The sequence below is a fragment of the Zeugodacus cucurbitae genome, chromosome 3 (genome assembly GCF_028554725.1).
Source record: "Zeugodacus cucurbitae isolate PBARC_wt_2022May chromosome 3, idZeuCucr1.2, whole genome shotgun sequence".
In the NCBI taxonomy this organism is placed as follows: Eukaryota; Metazoa; Arthropoda; class Insecta; order Diptera; family Tephritidae; genus Zeugodacus; species Zeugodacus cucurbitae.
Genome location: NC_071668.1, coordinates 74,442,748 through 74,464,380, shown reverse-complemented (window position 1 = coordinate 74,464,380; position 21,633 = coordinate 74,442,748). Strand labels below are relative to the sequence as shown.

General features: G+C 31.6%; 6 protein-coding genes across 10 annotated transcripts; 1 reads left to right on the top strand and 5 right to left on the bottom strand.

The window, feature by feature from the left end:
* Positions 1 to 706: 706 nt before the first annotated feature.
* LOC105212033 (transcription termination factor, mitochondrial) lies at positions 707 to 4,391 on the bottom strand. Its single transcript, XM_011183782.3, has 4 exons — positions 3,785 to 4,391; positions 3,292 to 3,721; positions 3,036 to 3,186; positions 707 to 2,981 (listed from the first exon to the last, which is right to left on the bottom strand). Exons 1-4 carry the CDS (start codon positions 4,269 to 4,271, stop codon positions 2,715 to 2,717), a joined length of 1,335 nt encoding a protein of 444 aa, XP_011182084.2. The 5' UTR covers positions 4,272 to 4,391; the 3' UTR covers positions 707 to 2,714.
* Positions 4,392 to 4,671: 280 nt separating this feature from the next.
* Positions 4,672 to 6,573, top strand: LOC105212032 (uncharacterized). Its single transcript, XM_011183781.3, has 2 exons — positions 4,672 to 5,751; positions 5,810 to 6,573. The coding sequence occupies exons 1-2, from the start codon at positions 4,822 to 4,824 to the stop codon at positions 6,278 to 6,280; spliced, it is 1,401 nt and encodes a 466-aa protein (XP_011182083.2). The 5' UTR covers positions 4,672 to 4,821; the 3' UTR covers positions 6,281 to 6,573.
* Positions 5,810 to 7,411, bottom strand: LOC105212031 (defense protein l(2)34Fc-like). The gene is made up of 2 exons (XM_011183780.3): positions 6,954 to 7,411; positions 5,810 to 6,871 (listed from the first exon to the last, which is right to left on the bottom strand). Exons 1-2 carry the CDS (start codon positions 7,266 to 7,268, stop codon positions 6,710 to 6,712), a joined length of 477 nt encoding a protein of 158 aa, XP_011182082.1. The 5' UTR covers positions 7,269 to 7,411; the 3' UTR covers positions 5,810 to 6,709.
* Positions 7,412 to 7,675: 264 nt separating this feature from the next.
* LOC105212030 (defense protein l(2)34Fc) lies at positions 7,676 to 14,584 on the bottom strand. 5 transcript variants are annotated; one of them, XM_011183776.3, is made up of 3 exons: positions 14,425 to 14,584; positions 8,063 to 8,390; positions 7,676 to 7,988 (listed from the first exon to the last, which is right to left on the bottom strand). In XM_011183776.3, exons 2-3 carry the CDS (start codon positions 8,372 to 8,374, stop codon positions 7,824 to 7,826), a joined length of 477 nt encoding a protein of 158 aa, XP_011182078.2. In that variant the 5' UTR covers positions 8,375 to 8,390; positions 14,425 to 14,584; the 3' UTR covers positions 7,676 to 7,823. The 5 variants fall into 5 exon arrangements, with proteins under 5 accessions (XP_011182078.2, XP_054082306.1, XP_011182077.2 ...); XM_054226331.1 differs by lacking the exon at positions 14,425 to 14,584 and adding an exon at positions 8,813 to 8,835; XM_011183775.3 differs by lacking the exon at positions 14,425 to 14,584 and adding an exon at positions 8,659 to 8,792.
* A 908-nt stretch (positions 14,585 to 15,492) lies between these two features.
* Positions 15,493 to 17,732, bottom strand: LOC105212029 (uncharacterized). Its single transcript, XM_011183774.3, has 4 exons — positions 17,573 to 17,732; positions 17,310 to 17,437; positions 15,914 to 17,240; positions 15,493 to 15,840 (listed from the first exon to the last, which is right to left on the bottom strand). Exons 1-4 carry the CDS (start codon positions 17,612 to 17,614, stop codon positions 15,772 to 15,774), a joined length of 1,566 nt encoding a protein of 521 aa, XP_011182076.2. The 5' UTR covers positions 17,615 to 17,732; the 3' UTR covers positions 15,493 to 15,771.
* A 1,005-nt stretch (positions 17,733 to 18,737) lies between these two features.
* Positions 18,738 to 21,472, bottom strand: LOC105212028 (nucleolar protein 10). The gene is made up of 6 exons (XM_011183773.3): positions 21,247 to 21,472; positions 20,923 to 21,186; positions 20,716 to 20,853; positions 20,224 to 20,649; positions 19,869 to 20,164; positions 18,738 to 19,800 (listed from the first exon to the last, which is right to left on the bottom strand). Exons 1-6 carry the CDS (start codon positions 21,310 to 21,312, stop codon positions 18,828 to 18,830), a joined length of 2,163 nt encoding a protein of 720 aa, XP_011182075.2. The 5' UTR covers positions 21,313 to 21,472; the 3' UTR covers positions 18,738 to 18,827.
* Between the last annotated feature and the right edge of the window lie 161 nt (positions 21,473 to 21,633).

Here is a 21,633-nt window from a genome sequence, read left to right as displayed (position 1 = left end):
TCTTTAAAATTATAAGAATTTTCAGCAAGTATGTTTGAATTGTCACTTGAAGATTTTGGGATATGAAAAATTAATTTAAATGGAGAAATTTTTTTGCAAAAAAAATTATATCTTATTTTATTAAAAAAAAAGATTTATTTTAATAAAAAAAGACAAATAATAAAAAAGGCATAAGAATATGCGTTTTAAACATATAATTTTTCTACAAAGTCATAATTGTCACAAGAAATTTTAGATAAAAAGTTAAAATATTAATTTTTATAGCTGTTTTCTTTGGCACTAAATTTTATATTTCTCTAAAAAAATATAACATTTCAAATTAGCTAGCTGGTTAAATTTAATTTTGTATAAGAAATTATTTGATCAAAATTTCCTTACGACATTTTTCATTAATTTAGTTTCTATACTATGTAGCTAATTATGTAGCCAAGAAGTCAAAAAAGTATAATTTTTTCATTTCAAAGAAATTTTACGAAAATTCTTAAAAATATAAGGCGCAACAACAAATATTAGTTCCTAGTTTCTCAATTGTTTCAGTCACAAATGGTTAAGTTAAACTAGTATACGTAATTTTAATTTAAGCTACAGAGCGAAGCAAGGCACAAAAAGTAATTTGCTAAAAGTGAAAATTATTTTTGAAAGTCTACTATACAGAAACTCCACTATATAGTAAATATATTGATATTGACCTTATGCGGTTAGATGACAAATTACAATCGGTTGCCTTTGTTTGAAAAAGTTTACAAACTCCACAAATGAGGTTATGTCTCATAAAGCTTATTATGGTTTTAAACCAAAGTTATTGACAGTGAAACGTTTAGTGACACATAAATCTCCAATGTAAACAGGCGTTATTTACAACAATTGAGATATACATATATGAAATATGAACTATTTTTGAAAGAAATTGCAACAAAACAGTTATTTGTGTATTAATCGATGTATTAACCAATTTGCATATTATGATGTTAAATAAAAAAATTATAAAAAAAACTATTTATGAAACTGAAAGTTTTTTTTTAAATATACGAAGAAGGAGCTTTAAAGCGAATGAGGCAAAAGGTAAAATGAAATGTTCGCGGTTAATCCCTTAAATATAATGCATATACATGTAAGTTCATATATCAGATGCATTGAGAGGAATCTCTTCATTTCCATCTAAAAGATAAAAACGCATTAAGTGACTAGGAATTAAGCAGCATTAAATACCACACCTCCCCTTCATTACAAATATAAATTCACCGGTGTGACAAAAAAATAAAAAAAACTCATGCCATCACGAATGACAAGTGTTTGCTGACTGGCTGAGTGCTTTGTTTGTGTTGGTGAGGCTTTTTCATTAATATTTGCGCAAACACTTCATGTGAGGAAAGGAGAAAAAGATGAAAAATCGTTGCGAAACCTTGTTGTTTTTGTAGTCTGAAGACTCTTATTTATTGTGAAATCAGTGAATTGCATACGATTCACTAATGGATTGCATTTTTTGCCAGGTAATGACAATGGAAATTAATATTTCTGCTGATTTATGTAAATATGTACATAAGTATGTATGTATGTAAGGGTCGAACTAGATAAAATTAAATTGAAAAATATATAAAAAAATTTTAAATTATATAATTAATTAAAATAAAATACATTATATCGTTTCATTTTTAACAAATAATAAAGTGAGAAAAATTAAAACAAAACTTTTCGGCTGTACCGAAGCTAATATACCCTTCACAGGTGCATTTCTTTTAGTAACTATTAAGCAAATCTAAAGACGTAAGAAAAATTAAGAAGAAAACATTTTACTACTTTTTAGCCGGGTTGTTTGCTAGAAACATTAAGGTTATATAGTTAACCGTTCTGAACAATTTCTTCGGAGATTATATTATTACCTTAAGCAGTAATCCATGTCAAATTTCGTGAAGATACTACGTCAAATGCGAAAATTTTCCATACAAGCCATTGATTCCGATCGTTCGGTTTGTATGGCAGCTATATGCTATAGTGAACCGATCTGAACAACTTTTTCGGAGATTAAATTATTTCTATGAACAATAACTCACACCAAATTTCGTGAAGATATGTAGTAAAATGCGGAAGTTTTCCATACAAGCCCTTGATTCCGATCGTTCAGTTTGAATGGCAGCTATATGATATAGTGGTCCGATATCGGCAGTTCTGACAAATGAGCAGCTTCTTGAAGAGAAAATAACATCTGCAAAATTTCAAAACGATATCTTAAAAACTGAAGGACTAGTTCGTATATATACAGACAGACGGACATGGCTAAATCGACTCAGTTCAACATACTGATCATTTATATATATACTTTATAGGGTCTCCGACGCTTCCTTATGGGTGTTACAAACTTCGTGACAAACTTAATACACCCTGTTCAGGGTATAATGATAAAATACCGTGGCGAATTAATAAAAAAGTGATAGCGGCAAAACGAATTATTATTGCCATTAGTAATTATGGTTATCATTTTCATTTATTTTTTAATTTCGCTGTCATTTTCACTCAAACTGTTTAAAAGTTAAACATATTTGTAGGTTACAGTTGAACGAATTACACTTTTACCGTTCTATCACTGTTCTATCTTATTATATGAATTAAGGAAACTATTACACGAATAATAAAACGGTATATTTTTTTTTAAACAACTATAATTTATTTTCAAAACTTACAAAGTATAACAAAATCAAAAACACAATACTTATCAACTACGTTTCAGCTTCATGCTTTTGATTTTTTTCTTTGTATTTATGCATTTTTAACTCGGTTTCCAACCAGGATTTTAGAAACTTGTCGTATTCACGCTTGCTGCGACACACAATAACTAAGCTTGTGGGACGACAACCATTCGATTTAAGCTCTTCTATGCGTTGCTTAGTTGTTTCTAAGCCGTGACATAGTATACGTGGCACATTCGCGATTTCATGACGCGTGAAGCCAGCTTCATTCAGTAAATAGTCAAGTACTTCTTTTATCTGCAAAAGAAAGAGAGTCATATATTGTATAACTGTTTATTATTAATGTCTTACCTTTGTAACGCGCACACGCTTAACAGCTGGATGTCTTTCCATTATGGATTTTGTAGTTTCGTAATCGAATCCTAAACGTTCCGCTACATATTCGACTACATTCTTTCTGTCACCCAACACAGCGAGTTCGTCCAAAGTAAGCTTAAATGATCTGTTATACGTTCGAATAACAAATCGTTGGTGCAAAATAGTATACAACCGTACGCAACGCGTTTAAGCATAAAAGTACCGTTTGTATTTAATATGTCCCACTTACCTTTGCAGTATGGGTTCTGGACAACGTACCATCCATGGCATAATTTTATCCTTCTTCGCACGTTTTGCACGTTCCAAACGCAATTCCACGGATTTTGGCGTGTAACGGAAAGCCCAGAGATCTTTTAAAATATTTAGTGGGGACACATTGTAGTTTATCATATGCTGTAGATTTTGCTCTAACATTTCAAAAGGCATTTCCAAGATGAATAAACGTTTTGATAAATACTTTGTGACTAACTTTGGCTCTGTTTTCAGTAGTTCACTGATGTAATATATACGATTTCCTTGTGGTATAATTTTGGATTCACGATTCATTATGGACACTAACTTACGTAGACGCGGCAAAGTCAAACGCAGAAAAGGCACAAAGTGGTTAATATCACGTATAGGAAGTGTTTGTATGAGTGTTAATTTCTCCTGCAAACGCACTAAAAACAAATTTTACTATAAATTTTTCAAAATATATATATAAAGCATTTGTATATACATACCTTTATCGAGCGTTAATATCCATGGATAGGTTAAGAAACTTTCTTTGGTAACACCTTCCAAACAAAGTAATTCTAATGTGCGTACGAGCGAACGTTTATGGAACGTTTTTCTAACCACCTCATCTCGCATAATACGATCTACATCGTTATCAGAAAGTCGGTAGCGCGTACGTAATGCTTCGACAAGAACATGGCGTCGCGGTTTTTCCTGCTCCAAGCAATATTCTACAATATAACCGGCTTCATTTTCACGAGAGCCCGGCTCACTTGTGGCAGCAGCAAATGACGAATCGGTGGTGTTGGGGTTTTCTACTGAAGGTTCCCAATTGTCATGCAGGCGTGTACCGCGACTCAGCGATAAATAATTTGCTGGCGACACTCCGAATTCACGACACACTGCGGGATATATTATGTTATTAACATACGTAGACCGCGGCGTTTGAAGTACTAAAATACGTTGAAAATTTCTCAGCACTTGGCTAAACATATTTTCACGAGTTTTTCAAACTTTTTATCACTTAAAAATAAATATGGAATAACGTTTTCTTTGATAGGAATTTCTTACAGCTTTAAAATCAGCTGTGACATTTTGGCGTTGCCAACCACAAATCATATGTAAGGCCAGTTAAGCCAGATTATTATTTTTAATGAAAAACTGTACATTATTGTAAGTTACAAATTAACTTCATAAAATAAACTAAGTTTCTTTTTACTTCTTACTGCTGTTAGAAAGCAACGACAACTGTTTATTTGTATTATTAGTTGGCACAATAAAATACTTTTCTTAACTGGGTATTCGATAGATATTTACAAAAATATCGATAATTTGAAGTACTGTTATCAATTTGAGTTTTGATTTAAATCAAGTTACATGTGTTTTTTGTTTTTGTTTTGGTATACAGCTGTTTAACTGTTCCAACTAGCCATTGCCGCGTTTTTTAACAACAAGTAGCACCGTTCTAGAAGATCACTTCTAAAAACTTAAACTTTTTTATATTTTTTTATTATAAATCCTTGACTTGAGATCATATACTAAAATGTCATATGATATGTGCTCAACGCGCTGCTGTAATGTTTGCCTTTTAACGGAAATGGACAAACAGGTAAGAGGAGCCTTACCGTCCACGAAACCATTTCCAACAAGATTAAAGAAGTGCAGCGGCTGTCACCTGGTACTCTATTGTAGTCGACTACATCAACGCCTTGATTGGGAGCTGCATCGTGACTTCTGCAGGGCTGTTAAGCGAATGATGAACACGTATAAAATAAAGCACCCGTTCCTGATAAGCGGTCAACCTTATAATATATTTACCATGGAACGTGCTATACTACAAGTGAAATACTTACTTAAGACAGTGCTAAAACGAAATCTGGAATTCCATGAAGAAGAAATAACTTCCTTCCCAGCGCATTGTGAAGTTTGTTACAGTTTCGAACGACTGTATAGTTGTACTCGCTGTTTTGGAACTTCGTATTGTTCATCGCAACATGCCGCAGAGGACAAGGAACGTCATAAGAAACGTTGTAGTCAACTCCAATTATATTACTGCCCATACAAAGTGCAACCACGTATTCCTCCCGAAGTGCTATTAGGAAAATTGTGTAAACGTGTGCCAGATATATTGAAAGTGGACATAATTGGCGCTTACGAATGTATTTCTGGAAAACGAATGCCAAAAGTGCCAACTGCATGCATGGATAACTACCAAATATTCTCGTCTGTAGGAGATTTTAGCTGTATGGGCACAATATTATTCTCACTCGAATTCATAGATGTGGGTGCAATTAAAGGCACAAAATTTGTAATTTTCATCTTGGGCGCTACAGTGGAACAAGATCTTTGGTTTCGTCAAGTGCATACAAATTGGTTTTTCCTACAATATCCACAATTTACCAGATTAGAATTGTATTTTATTGGTCCTGATGTTTTGGGCGCTGCTAAACGTGAAGTTACTTATCAATATCTGGTCAGAATAGTTTTGTATCTACTATTAATATTTAATACTGATATAAACAATTTTACAGGGTTCCGATCGTACGGTATTTTATGAGAGTTACCGCATGCTTTTCCAAGAGTTTACCAGAATTAACCGTACTAAGCCTAAACTAATTGTTGTTTTCAATTGTGGTTTCTCTGAACATGCGCCAGCCACTATTGAGGAACAAAGAGAACAAAGCGAACGTCTTGGTATACCAGGTGATTCGTGTGCCAGCAAGGATACATGGTCGGGTGGCATCTCGCAAATTATACAAACCTACGATTTACCAATCATATTTACCTCATTAACACGCGTAGAAGCAGATTTAGATTTTGGCGCCATAAAACGTATAGCCTCAATGGATCGCCTGGAGACACATATCACACGTCTATTTGATGTAAAGGTGAATCCATATCGCGACATCCGTCCATTACGTAACTGGCAGAGAGAGAATGACGATGACATTTTCTATCGTAATGGTTACATTCAAGGTTTTACATCGCATGTTGCGAACTAAGTTGCGCATTAAGTACAACGCAACACAAGCAAACGCTATGTCAGTAACGCATTTATTTTGTATTACAAAGGCTAGTGTTTTTAACTTTTTAATATAATATCCATATATTAGCTGTTAAAGTAAGCATATAGAATAAAAGACTGCGAATTTAGTTATACATTAAGCACAATGCTAGAATTACATCTATGTTGTAAGATTTATGACAATTCTTTGAATAATATATGTATTGCGTCTATTTTATATGTTTTGTGAAAGAAGTTTAATAAATGTTTCAGCTAATTTGAGCAATGCAATGTCAAGAATTTTCATTAAAGTCACTGCTGAATTAAGTGGGTTTAATTCCTATCAATTTTCAGATTCCAAATATGTTGGCAATTTATTATAAATTATTAACTTTTAGTTGACGCTCAGCACAAATCCTCATTGCTTTTATACGTTAATTTCTTTAAGTGTACGCCGTACCCATTGTCCTCCCTCCTTTGCCATGGTAGCAACAAAACGCACAGTGCCTTGATAACCAGCAGGTATCCAAGAGAAGTCAACACTCTTGAGCGGGCTATCCTCTTGAGTTTCCGCATGTAAGATCGTATCCTGTATAATGAAAAATCGGAACTCTATATAATTAATGTTTTGAAAACGCCTCTGTATATTTGATTTATGTGTTGGCACTCACATCCAAGTGCTTGCAAGCCATAGTTTTCGAATTATGCTCGTCGATAATCTGAAACCGCCCCACCGGTACACCACTGGGATCTTGTGCTTGTATGGCAAAACCTGAAAAACCGCCATTGCCACCGGTTAAACGCAGCTGAAATTTCTCCTCATTTGAATTGCTATAGTCCTCGGCTGCTTTAGGCAATGTTTGAGGCGGTGGCGCTGAATGTTGTTCGAAATTTCCGTAACTGCAAAAATCCGGTGGCAGCGCAGTTGTGGCGAAACAGAAAGTGGGTACTGCTAAACAGAGCGCAATCAAAAGCAAGCGAAACATTTTAATTTATTTAGCGAAATTTATATTTAATTTTGCAATTTAGAATTTAAAGAAAATATTAAAAATTTTTGTTAACCAAAATTTGGAAAATTTATTTTCAATTTCGATAAAATTTATGACTTTTTATATATACATATGTTATATATTAGAAAAAATATATTTTTTGAAGCATTTATATTGTTTGAAGTGGATTGTGTTTTATTTACAGTGCCAACGAAGTGTTTGCCAAATTTTAATTTTATTGAAAAAAAAATTATAAAATATTTTAACATAAATTCAACAAAAAAAAAGGTTCAAGGCCTGATGTCAGTTAAGGGTGCATAGAACGAATGATAAATGGATACAGATCGAAAAGTAATTATAAGAAATAACAAAGAACCTTCCTTACAAATAATTGCAACACAAAATTCCTTCTATCACACAAAAATACTTTACAGTTTTATTTCACAACTTTAATTTCTACAAATGGTTTTTTATTTTAGATTGTATGTTAATTTGTAAAAATGCATTAAGTTTCTAAACAAAAAATAAACATTCAAGTCACAAACTTTGAATTTAAACTTCGACTTCCTTGAGCACCTTGCGAATCCAGTAGGTGCCACCGTCTTGAGCAACAGTAGCAACGAATTTCACTTTGCCAGTATAACCTGCTGGATCCCAGTCGAAAGCGACGCTCTTAATGGGACTGTCATGTGGAATCTTCTTGTGTGTGAGTGTGTCCTGCAATAGAGAAATGAATTTAAATAATATTTTAAACATTTCAAAAAACTCTTGATTTATGTATTTGCACTTACATCAGCATTGCTGCAAGTCAACGTTTGCGATTTGGTGACCTCGACCACTTTGAATTTACCCACGGGCTTATGGTTGGCATCACGCGCCTGCACCGCGAAGCCTAGAAAACCATTTGAGCCACCGAGTGTGAGTGAAACCTTGCCATTCTGTGCCTTGCTGTCGCCCGAGAAGCTATATGGCACTGGCGTGGACTGACCATCGACACCATGTTCGGGTGTTAAACCGTTAGAGCAGATGTTTGTGGGCGCACCAGCTGAGTAGCTGTAGGCGGGCGCGGCCAAGCAGGCGGTAAGCAGCAGCAAGCGGAACATATTGACAGGTGTTGAGCTGTGGGAAAAAATTGTTTTAGAGTGTAATTTATGTAAATAAATTGCTTATAAATAAAAAATGAGTTTTTGATTAGACATTAGAACGTGGTTATTTACGATTTTGCAAACAATTTATGCAATTTATATTTGCCGGTTTACATTTGCTACGGACTGCTTGCTATAGCTTTTATGTATAGTTTTGTATATATGTATGTAATATATATATATTTTTGTCTGTATGTATATATGTTTGTATGTATATTGAAGTATTCATTAATATTTATTACTTGTTGTTTAACTGTGGTCCACCAGCACCCATCACTCACGGCAGACTACAATTAGCGTCCGTAATTAAGGCGACCACAATTTGTGAAATAAACCAACAATAAAATGCAAAAAAATAGAAACATTATTTTATGCAAATATATGCATCACGTTTACCATAAACACCTTTTCCATGCAAAACTGTAAAGTAAATATTAATACAAACTCAGCCATCTACAATTATATGTATGTACATCTAATTTTATATGTATGTCTGTAATTAGTGAAAAGGTGTCCCTATAGGAAATTTTAAACACAATGACAGTTGTCTACCGTAATATGTATAATATTTATATTTTTTATTTATTTAAAATTTATAAAAGAGAGGAAGACGATATTAAAAAGCAGAGTTATTAATGGCATCTACATTATGCAGCCAAACACAGCGTTCGAACTAAGATTACGTCCAACAAAGAACAAAAAAAGTCCCTCAAAAATGTCAAATGGAATGTTTTATTTCTATTAGAGGAAATCTTAAACTCAAAGTGAACCTGAATATACCAAATCCTTCTACGAAATTGATATTAATTTCAGTGAAGCTTATGATGACAGTTATATGTATGAATAATGTAATTATTTCCAACTGGGTAGCTATTGCACGTAAATTGATTTGGTCAGTTTAGGTAGTTAAAAGACCTTGGCTTAATATTAAAAAAAAATTGATATATGAATTTAAAACCAGTTGTCGAGACGGTTTTTTTTTCAACTCATAATGATTTTTTTGATGCCAGATATTCTGAACGCTTTCACTTTTTTAAATGGTAAAATAAAATGTGTGATTGCATTTTTTATATTATAGACCGTTTAATACCTAAAAAATAAAAATTTGATATTTTTTGTACTTTGAAACCGTAATCACGAGTCTTTTAGAAGATTAAAAAATTTAAAACCTTTTCTTTAAAATTTTTTTATTTTTTATTTTTTTAAGTCATATCCAATTTTTTATCATTATCTCTCCTTCTCATATAATTTACATGCAACTCGTCTTCTTATTCAAAATCATTTAACTTTTTGTCATCATTTCACGCTGTTTAAAATTTAATTTTTAACCAGTTGCATAACAAATGGCTTTAATAGCATTTGGTTACCAAACCGGTTAGCAATTTTTATTTAGCAATTTTTTATTTCAATTACTTCGCCTGTTAATTACCGTTGAGTATAAATTTCATGTGCTTTTTATGTGTCTATATATGTATATAGTAGTACATTCTTCTTTTATTGAAATCAGTCTGTGGTAATAGCGAAATGACATTATTTATCGAATCGCACTCGCTTTAATGCCGATAATTGCTTTAAATTGTTGTTATTGCTTCTTAAATTGTAATTAGAGAACAAATATTTAAAACGATTTGTAACAAACTAAGTGTTGTCGTAAATTTTATATGGCAGTTTAAGTTCCAGTGATTGCTTTGATTAAATAAATTTTCATTAAATATACGTGCAATAACAACAACGCTAGCATTCTGAGTTGTTTATGGGGTTGCAATGAGGAAGAAATTGCACAGGTTACTAACTATTTACGGTTGTCGGTAGACAAAAATAATATTGTAGTACTAGTAAATAATAATAATGTTGTCGTTACTGCCTTAATGAGCTATAATGACTTTCACTTTTGTAGTTATTGTAATGACAAACGGATATGTTAGTACGCGCGATTGTAGTAAATTAATTTTAAATTATCTGTTTCATTTATTTATAAAGGGTGCAGGAAATAGCCTTATAGAAAATATTTGATATTATTTTACTTATAATGATACTTCAGAAAAATTTAAATCTTTCAAGAATTTGATTGAACCAAATTTTTTTCATTCTCTCAAATCTTTTCATACTCCTTTATTTATTTCAGAAGTTAATCAGGCCTCTGCAAGACATTCGCTGAAATATTACGAAATTTCAAAAATATAAATTTAAATCTTATGTAATCTCTTACGAAAAAATTATTGACAAAAAAATGAAGAAAAGGAAAAAAGAAAAACTTATTTGTACACCCTTTATAACTAGACAGCACTAGAATTAGTAAACAAATATTTTATAATAAAGCAGACAAAGAACATTTTAGACGACAGAAAGATAATGGCTGTCGATTTGTCGATTGTTGTCGCATAAGGAACTAAATAATTTTATTTCATTTATTTTTTTTTTAATAAAAAAAAAATATTTTTTTGTCTAAAAAATATTTTATCAAAAAATAATTATTTTACTTAATTAACATTTATTTGATAGTTGTTTAATTTTATTTTTTTTAATATTTTTAATTGTAAAATAATATATACACATATAATTCAATTTTTTTTACAAAAAAAAATTTATTGAAAAAATATTATATATGTATTTATTACCAATGTATTTTTAGTTTTATTTTCTTATTAATGCACAGTTTCTAATTTAAGTAATAAATTTTATCAAATAAATGCAAATATAATAATTCTATTGAAAAAATATTTGTTATATTTTGTTTTTAATTCTGGTATTTTAATTTAATTTACCAAAAAATGTATTAATATTAATTAGGTAATTTTGTTTGTTTAAAAATTATTCAATTAAAAATTGTATGTATTTTACTTAATTACTAATTTAATTTTTTAATTTTATTTTAATTTAATAGTTGTGTTAAATTTCATTAAATATTATTTTATATTATTTTATTTTATTTTATTTTTATTTTATTTTATTTTATTTTATTTTATTTTATTTTATTTTATTTTATTTTATTTTATTTTATTTTATTTTATTTTTATTTTATTTTATTTTATTTTATTTTATTTTATTTTATTTCATTTTATTTATTTTATTTATTAATTTCTGCCTATTACTTTATTTCAGATTCAGATAATAATTATGCCATCCACAAAACGCTGGCGACAATTATCAATTTTATTCTCATCAACAGCGCGTAATTAAAGGTGCAGGTACAAGGCTATCGCTGATTGGCTTAAACAATACAATGTTTTAATAATGACACAATGTCTGCGACAACATTTCTACTTGTATGAAACTCGTAAACGTGATTTTCAAAGAAACAAATAAATGTACATACATAAGAGTATATGTATATGCAAATACATACATATACTATAGATGCTTGTTTGACATAAATGCCAATATATTTGAAAGGAAAAGAAACATGCTAACATTTTCCACACATACTCGTATTTACATTTCAACATAAGTAATGCCAATCGAGTTGCATGTCAACATAACTTATAATTAATTACACACCTACAAACATACAAACAACTAAACGCATGCATAAATAATGAAAATTATATATGGAAAAACTAAACATTGAAAATACATTAAAATAAAACAGAAATCAGCATTTTACGCTGGCCTTGTCTACAACAAACAAAAGACTTAAGCAACAAACTTCGTGCATACAAAATTGTTTTTTTTTTTTTCAAACTCTTAACTCTTGGATCAGAAAAGAACTATTGGTGATGGAAAGATATATCAAATATAAGCGAAAACGTGCTTATTCATGCGAGAGCAATATACAGCACGAGATGTTGACGGTGCTGGCTCAAAGCATATGTATATGTACATATAAACATGTTTGAGTTTGTTTATTTTTCGCTCATGCTACCAGCAGCCAAAAACGAGCATTTATATATAAAAAAAAGAAACAAAAAAATTACAGAAACAACAAATTAAACACATTAGTTTATGATATATTTTTTTACTAATATTCTAGTGAAATCGTAATATATTGTGACTTGTTGGCGCTACTGCAGTAGTACAAAGGCAAATAGGACTGAACTAGCATCACAAAGCACATAAATAAACAAATTTTCGTTTTAAATTCTGTTGAAAACGCTTTGGTTTAACCAAATTCGGCAGCTAATACGTAGATGCAAATTAAGTATATCTGTGTCTATGTGTGTGTGTGTATTTCAAATTTGAATTATGGCTTTAAAAGTGGTTGGCTTAAAAATTAGTTATTAGCATGGCATTTTAAAGGCCAAAGCAGAAAACCGGTATTGAATTATTAGTAAAAACAAATATTTTTTATTCACTTTAATCTGTGGGTATATAACAAATGAGGTTATGTTATCATTAATTTGTAAATATGTATATCTGAGATTTTTTCTAAAATATTCTAGAAGATATTATTAAAAATATTTCAAGATGTCAATTAATGATTTTGATATTTTAAAATATTAAAAAAGAAAATTTTTAAAGAGAGATAATCCCTTAAGGCAGTAGTCTGCTTTACAGGCTTCAAAAAATCAATTTTTTTGTTTTGTTTTAAATCTCTTCCAAAACTATCCAAGAATATGTCTTTAACATTCCAGAGGCCAATTCGACATATTTTCGAAGATAGAGCAGTTTTAGTGGCCGAGCGTCGAGCAGGTGCGAATGCTCAGGCAGACCTTTAAAGCGCGTTTTCTCAAGTTTTCATTTTCACAAGTGTTAGAAAACGGTGCTGGCGATAACAAAAGAATATATGTCCGAAAAAAACCAAAGTGATCTAGCTTCAGTATTAAATTATCTTCTATTTGAACTAAAAAAGTTGGACAAAAGTATTATTTAAACTACTTGTTTTGCAACTTAAAATCAATTTTTTTTTTCTTAAAAAAGTTATTTTTTTTTTCAAACTTCGAAAAAATTTAGAATTTTATAACTTCTTGGGTATTTTTTTAGTTCATAAAAAAAAGAAACTTATAAAAATTAAAAAAAATTTGGTTCGACTGTTTCAGATGCATCGCACGACCTCCATCACCGGCACCGATTTACAAATGCAGACTGCAGGTGCTCCAGGAAAATATTTACAACTTTGAAAAAATTTCAATATTTTTTAATAATAAATATTGTTTTTTAAGCCTTAAATATAGTACACTATCGTCTTAAAATTCCGTTTACCGCAATCATTTCCTTCCCTTTCAAAAAAAAATGCTAAAAAAACGCTTTCTTTCGGCTTCTAAAGCAGACTACTGTCTTAATGAAATAACAAATATTTACGATAATCTTTATCGAAAAATTAAAAAGTCAAAGTCAAAATTATTTTTTTGTACTCGTTATTCTCTAATTAATACTCTTCTCCGAAGACTAAATTAAAAAAATAATTTTTTTTTTAATTTTTGTTCAAGTGAAAAATTTCAATCTACGGAATTCAGTATGTTTGCGTTCAGAAAAATTAAAATATTTATTAGTTTTATAAAACTATTTATTATCATAATAAAAATAATTTATCAAAAGTATACCAATTATCGGTGGTTTCTCATAAAAATGGAAAAGCAATGGCTGGCATGTCCTTGAAACTAAATTGTTCACTAAATTTTATTAGCAAAAATTAATGAATTTTTTCAGCAAAATTTTTTTTTTTGTAATTTTTAATAAAATTTTTAAAAACTTTGTGAAATATATTTTTATATAAATTTTAATATTAATAAAATTTTTGCGCTAAAAACTTTTCAATGCTATTTTTTTATTCAAAGTTTTAATTTTTTTAAACCTTAAAAAAGGAAATTTGGATTTCTAACATTAATTTTATAGTTTGTGCATGTTGTTGTTGTTGTTTATTTCTGTTTGTATTTATTTTTTGCACACACACAATTCAAACACATCGACCACACAAAAAATATTATTTTAATATTAATCGTACTTAAATCAAAAATAAAAATCACTCTGTAAGGACCTTGGTTACAAAAAATAAAAAAATTAAAAAATACAACAAATTTTGTTGTACAAAACACAACACTTCAATATTGAATTAAACTAAAATCTCGTACCTTCAATGCAATATACCGGGCAAAAGTTAAATAAACTCTGCGTGAACTTTACTATTAAAGCGTTAAACTGACAATAAGCTGAAAATTCTATTCCATAGACGTATTTATACAAAAACTCGGCGGCACAGCGCTGTATTTTGTGCAGAACAAAATTTAAACTACGGAAATCAGCGTTATGTATGAACACACAACAGTTTGGTTTGGCAGACAAACACAAATGCAAACATACACATACGCACATACATACATACACACATACATACATTCATACAATACAACACTTGTATGTGCATAGATTTGTGCAAACTAGTGTCGTTTGTGGATTTCCAGCATTTGGTCCACGAGTGTACTCGGTGCTGCGAAGCGAAGCATGTGAACACTCATGCATATAGACATCCAGCGAGCTCTACACATATTTTACAATTTCGTTTGTATGCAAAAAAGTTCGACACGAAATTAAAAAAAAAATTGTAATTATAGAAACAATCGATTGTTTAAGCTGCGATTTGAAACAAAAAAGAAGACAATTGTTGAACTTGTGTTTAACTATGTATATGTATGTGTGTGTAAATAAAAAAGTTTTACCTTTATCTTGTGTAGCATGACCGGTATTGATTAATTACACTCGTAAGCGGGTCAAAATTCTGCAAAATACATAAAACTAGATTTGATTTTGATAATTGAATATGCATGCGGCTGAGAAGTGTGGCTGATTTTATTAGCTTCGAGAAATTGAATGATTTTGATACAATAATAATCGTGGGAATGTCTAAGGATGGTCTATTTGTCTAAGAAAGGTCTATTTGTCTAAGGAAAGTCTATTTGTCTAAGGAAGGTCTATTTGTCTAAGGAAGGTCTATTTGTCTAAGAAAGGTCTATTTGTCTTAGGAAGGTCTATTTGTCTAAGAAATGTAAAAATACGTCAGAAAGAGCGTCGAATTTGTTGAATTTTGTAATTCTTACAAAAATGTTTACACTCTCAGCCATTTACCAAATAAGTAGGATTATTCTCAAGCATTTATTTTTCCAAAAAGAAAAAAAAATTGGCTAAAAAAGCAATAATTTAAATATTTTGTTTCTTCTCAGTGTGGAATAATTTAATAAATAAACATATTTTCAACATTTTCAAACATAAATTATAAAATATAAATAACAATATAAAGATATAATAAATACAATAACAATAATTATATGGCAGACATAACAATGAGAGCATTTGGTTAAGCTGCTGCTTAAATTTTTGTTGTACATTCATTGCAGCTCAGTGATATATGTATATAAATCTGGAAAATAGTTTGTGGCATTGCCTGCATTCGGATTTTAATATTTCTGGAACTGATTGCGTGCTTATTTGAAATTGCATCGTATGCTGCGATAAAGTCGATCTCTTTCAGCATGTTCTTTGTTTTCCAGTGCCTAAAATATAGATATAAAAATACAGAGGTAAATAGATTATCATAATTATATATATAATAGGATAGGATTTTACCTTCACCTCACACCAGTTGATACCTTCAATGCATAACTGACAGCTGGGTCTCGTTTGCTCCTTCCACTCTTTCAAGACGTCATCATCAAACTCTTGACGACTGCCAACAATTTGAACATTTTCCAATGTCTTACACATTCTTGGTAATGCCAAAATCTGTTCCTTCGTTAGAATACGGCTATAGAGGAAGCTCATTGTTTCGAGTTTGGTGCAACCGGTTAACAAATTTATCCACTCTGGATAATCTGCAAAACATTTCCAAGCACAGCCATTAATAGAAACTTCCTCACGCCTCAGTTCATACTCGTACGGATCCCAATTCACAAACGATTCATTCATCAAAAAGGGCGGCTCACTTTCCCAGCCCATTGCAAACAATGAATTTTGGCGTAGACGTAAAAGTTCCTTAAATAGCACTTTTTCAAAACTCACATAATTATCTATCCAATAAAATTTCAATTTTTCCAAATGTGGTAGCTCTAAAATAGCGGATACCACCCGTTGATCTGCAAGAGCACTTATCCAAAGAATTGTCAATGATGAGAATTGCAAAGCAAACATCTGCTTTAAAATAGGCGCATACATCAGTCGTCTATTCTCAACAATATATAATTCCTTTAACTTCAGTTTTTTACAAATCTTAAGCATATATTTTGGCTCCAGACTCGTGCAAAGCGGCAGTTCGAGTACTTCCAAATGACGAAAAAGATGAAAGTTTTTACCTGAAAGCGATCGTGTGTTTATGTCTAATATTTGAAATTGACGCAGTTGTGGGCAATAACGTGCCAATTGTCGAGCCGTAAAATCAAGAAAAAAGAATCCTAGTACTTCAACTTGACGCACATGCGGAAAATGTATTAAATGCCGACAGAACCAGATATTAATTTGCTTTCTGCATTTTTCTATTAGATTATCCGTTTTGCTTTGGATAACTTCCTTTATGAAGTTCAATGCAAATAAAGTGCTGAATTCTATAGTTCGTACATATGGACCGCTTAGTATTGAAAAATCCCAAATATCTTGATCAGTTAGGGCCAAATCCGTCGTAAAAGTAGGGTGGGACAAAAGTATTGCATCAAATTTCTTACTGAAAATGTCGATGATGACTTTGTGAAATTTACGACAAACTTTGGCAAATGTGATTTGGTCACCAAGAGAGCATTTTTCAAAGACGTACTGCAAGCAATCCGAATTTAGTTTGAAAATGCTATCATTTGGTGCATAATCGGGATTATTTTGCTCAACATAATTGGGGATTAGCGATGCATTATAGACGCGTATATTAGGAAACGTAGAAAATGGCACTAAATCAGGTAACTTAAGAAAACTAGGAATAAATAAAAGAATACTTAGCGGGTTAAATTAACCTGTACGATCTTTAACTCTACCATCTTACCAATCATATGACTCCTTTGTTTTACAACAGATATTAGCTATTATATACTCTTCCAAAGGTATTAGATCTTCTAATTCCCACGACTTGTTATAACGATTTAATAGTTTGGTAAGCTTGAGTATAGAGAGCTGCATAAAGCATAATTAAATAAAAAAGAAATATTACAATTTAATGCGAGTGATATAACCTCTAGAACTACTTCATATCCAACAAGGATATGTCGACAACACTTTAAATCCATATTTTACTTGCAATAAACTTACATTTTTGGGTAAGCCATCAATTCGCAACTCATTATTACACATATTTTATAATTAAAATTAAACTAAATATGCGTGGAAATAAAAAATCAAATACTTAGTGGTAAATAAGAAAACTAGTGAGATATTAGAAGTCGGTAATGGATAAAAAATTCGAAGTTGACTCCTTTTATCCGTTAAACATATTGAACGAAACAGCTGATCGGCGACGAGATCAGTTTATTTAGCTTTAAGCAACCCATTAGGAATTTTAGACACTCACATAAAAAAAAAAAAATACATTTTTTATACTCTCGCAACATTCATTGACTTTGGTCAGGGTTTGTTTACATTTTGGCCAAGGTCATTGACCTTTGCTTGAGGTTTCTAACATTTCGGGTATGATTTTTTTACATTTTGGCCGAGGTCACTGACCTTTGGCTGGGGTTTGTTTACATTTTGGTCGATTGAGATTAAGTTGATTAAGGTTAAGTTTTTTGATTGTTTGAGTGAAATCTAGTTTATTTATATTTTCACTGGACGTGGGTTAGGTTTATTTACATTTTTTCAGTACGAAAATTGGTCTTTATACTAGTAAATAATATGAAAAAGATGAAAATTTTAGAAATTTCTTCAAATGTAAAAAATATTCCCAAAAATTTTATAAAAATTATACTTACTCTAATTCTATACTAGATTGTCTCAGCTACAATTTGCTATCAATTTAAGTCCCGTAGCTTGAATTTATACAGAGTTATGTGCAATGAAGCAGAGAGATTGAAATTCTTTAAAAACTATATTATTGAACTTTTCGGTATTTTCATGAAAGGGAACAAATGCTTCCATTTTAAGTGTTAAAAACTACATGTGATAAGCTTGATAACACTGAAAATTTCATGAAGATATTCGCAAATTTGGGCATATTATTATAATTTAACACCAACACCTTTGTCGAGCTAAATTTTGCAAATTCGAATTTTCTCAAAATTTTTATTTCAAATAATTCTATGAGAAAATAGGCAACTGTTATGCGTGCGGCCAAGCTACATATATTATATTTGGGAATACTTTCGAAAATATCACCGATGGACGACATCTAGATGTAACATAGCCCATTTAAGAGATAGCGAATATGGTGATTCATTCAACTTTTTTTTAATTTATATTGCATTTGCTTAAAATAGCTACATTATTCAATGTATTATATTTTTATTTACAAAAACACGGTCCAATTTACATTATAAAAATGTAAACAATTAATATACAAACATCGTAAGTTCTACTTAAAATTCACTTTTTTAAGTTTCAGCGCATTTATCGGTCGTATGACCTGTTTCCTTTCTTCGCGATGTTTTTTCATTAAATATTCACGCTTCTTTTCATCCTTTGTCGGTTTCTTCTTCAAGTCAAATGTCATCTGTCGGTTACCCAGCGAACGTCCAATAGTGGTCACGTTGGCACTGGTAGCTTCATTAAATCTTACACGATCCTTTAGACTTATTTTCATAATTTTAGAACGCATTTCGCTGAGTTTTAGATTGTTGTCTTCCAAAGCGGTCATTTTGACGCTATTTCCTCTTCTATTGCTCGTTTCCGCGTTAGTGGCATTAGATAATTTAATTTTTTGCTCATTATCACTGTTTTCTTCGCCTTCGCCTTCGTTTTCATTTTCCATCGCTTCGTACTCTTCGGCGCGTTGCTTTTTCACATCTTTGTAGGCCTTCTTCATTTCCTTAGCGAAATCGCGCACACCCTCATCATCTGTAGACTCTTCGCCAGAGGATTTTTCGTTATCATCGTCACTCTTCTCGAAGCCGAACAGATCCTCATCGTTGTCACTTTCCTCATGCGGTTTCGCCTCATCAGCATGCAATTCAGTAACACGCGCAACTTCTATGCGTTTTTTAATATCCTTGAGCTTGGATTTTTCCAGGCGATTCAAAACAGGTGCCAGCAATTTGTACTCTTCAGCGCCTTTGTTAATAGCAAACTCTGGATTTTCGAACATTGCCTTGAAACGTGAATCCTCAAGTAGATTTGTGGTTTTGGCAGCTTTTGCATTGTTTGCTTGTTCATCCATAATCTTGAGTGCCAGATCTTGATTGACTTTTGGAAGATTCGATTTGATCTGTAGGCGTGACTTGCGTTCACTTTCAATTTCTTTACGTATCTTCTCTTTGCGGAAGCGTTCAAAAGCAAATGGATCAGCGACGGCTTTAGCCTTATTGTACAAACGGGCATCGATGAAGTAGCTGAAAAACAATAAGAAACAAACATTTGTATTTAAAACTATAATGACTTGAAAAAAATCGTAATTTACCCATGCATGTAGCCCTTTAATAGATTACTGCCAATTAAGTGCTCCAAACCCAGTTCTTCCAATTCCTTTTGTGTTATGAACTGGTAGTCATCGTACATATTCTCCACCACTTCTGATTCTATTTCCTCGGTGAGGTTATCTAAGAATGAACACCAACGCGGCGCTGGACCCATTGATGGCACATAGTACGTGAGCATTTTGACATCTTCTTGTGCAAGGAAAAACATTCCTGTCTCCGGAATGGTGCAAAAATCATTAAAAGATGTAGACGCTTCAATGTATGCCACTTGTTTGCCCTAAAAGGTGTTGGAAATTTTTTTTACAAAAAATACAATAATTACTGCACTATGCTTACCGTATTTTCGTCCCACAACTTTAGCATAGCATCGTCCAGTGAATAGACCGTTTGATGACTGGGATTAAAAGCTATACGTTTTACCGGCACTTTATTTAAATGATCCTTCACCAGCAATGGCGCTTGTGAACGTATATCATAAAGTAACACATGTCCCGAAGCTGTGCCCACTCCCATTTGCAAGCCATTCTTAAATTTCAGTGCGGATACGGAAGGAAACGTTTTGGTGCCTGGCAATTTAATCGCCACATCCAAAGTACCCACACGCGCTTTACTGCGTGGATCCCAAGCTTCTACGGTACCCTCTTTACTACCAACTAAGAGTAATTGATGCTCAGGGTTAATATCGCAAGCGTTAATACAACTTGCTTCCGTTTCGTATGGTTGCAAAAATTGGCCACGCTCCAAGTTCAAACGATAAATATCCTAAAAGTGAAGATCAAATTTGACATATCATATATGTATAGCAATAATAATTTCGAAATTACTTACACGCGTTGTTCCCACAACGAAGAGATCGCAAGATGGTTTGTGATATTTCATATCACGTCCAAAGCGTGGTATACGCAGACGGTAGTGACGTCCGGAGGCAGAATGAACTTCAACAAATCTATCACATTGTAGAAAAACCTGTGAATCACAAAACACAATATTCATTTATGTACTCCTTAGTACATCGCCTTCATTCTTTTCACACACCAATTTACTGTAATCATCACTGATGGCCTCAAATGTTGTCACCTCAGAATCAAAACAACGCTCAAATTTTATAGACAAATTACAGACTTCAAAGCATTTAACGCGTGGCTTGTAGGTTCCTGTGGCTAATATATATTGCTGATCGGGACTCATGCGTATCGACGTACAAACTCCGGGCATATCAAAATCTTGTATAAGCTCGATTTGTCGCCGCGAATCGACTTTCTTCATTAACTGCGAACGCTTACGGCGATCTGTAAGCCACTGAAATTTAATTAAATGTATTATTAAGGTGTCCACGCAATCGAAAATATTGGCGCTTACTTCTGGCACAGATTTGCCGGCGCTCAAGTTGTATATTTTCACATCATTCACTTCGTTGACAAACATCTTCTCATATTATATTAGTGCGCGAATTTTAATTATTTATTAATATAAAATAGCGATATTCAATTTAATTTAAAAACCACAATTTGTGTTTGGTTTTGCTGTGCAAAAATGTAAACACACGGAGAGAGCAACAATTTGAGCAATGCACGTGCAGTTGGGCAATTGTCAAAAATCGCATGTATTCACAATAATTCATTTGAGTTCTCTGCTACGGAATAATGTCAAATAAATAAATATGAACTCAAGACATGAATAATAATTGAATCAAGAATTCAAGAGATAATAAAAACTAAATTTAAAAAATTGTGATAATTATAAAAA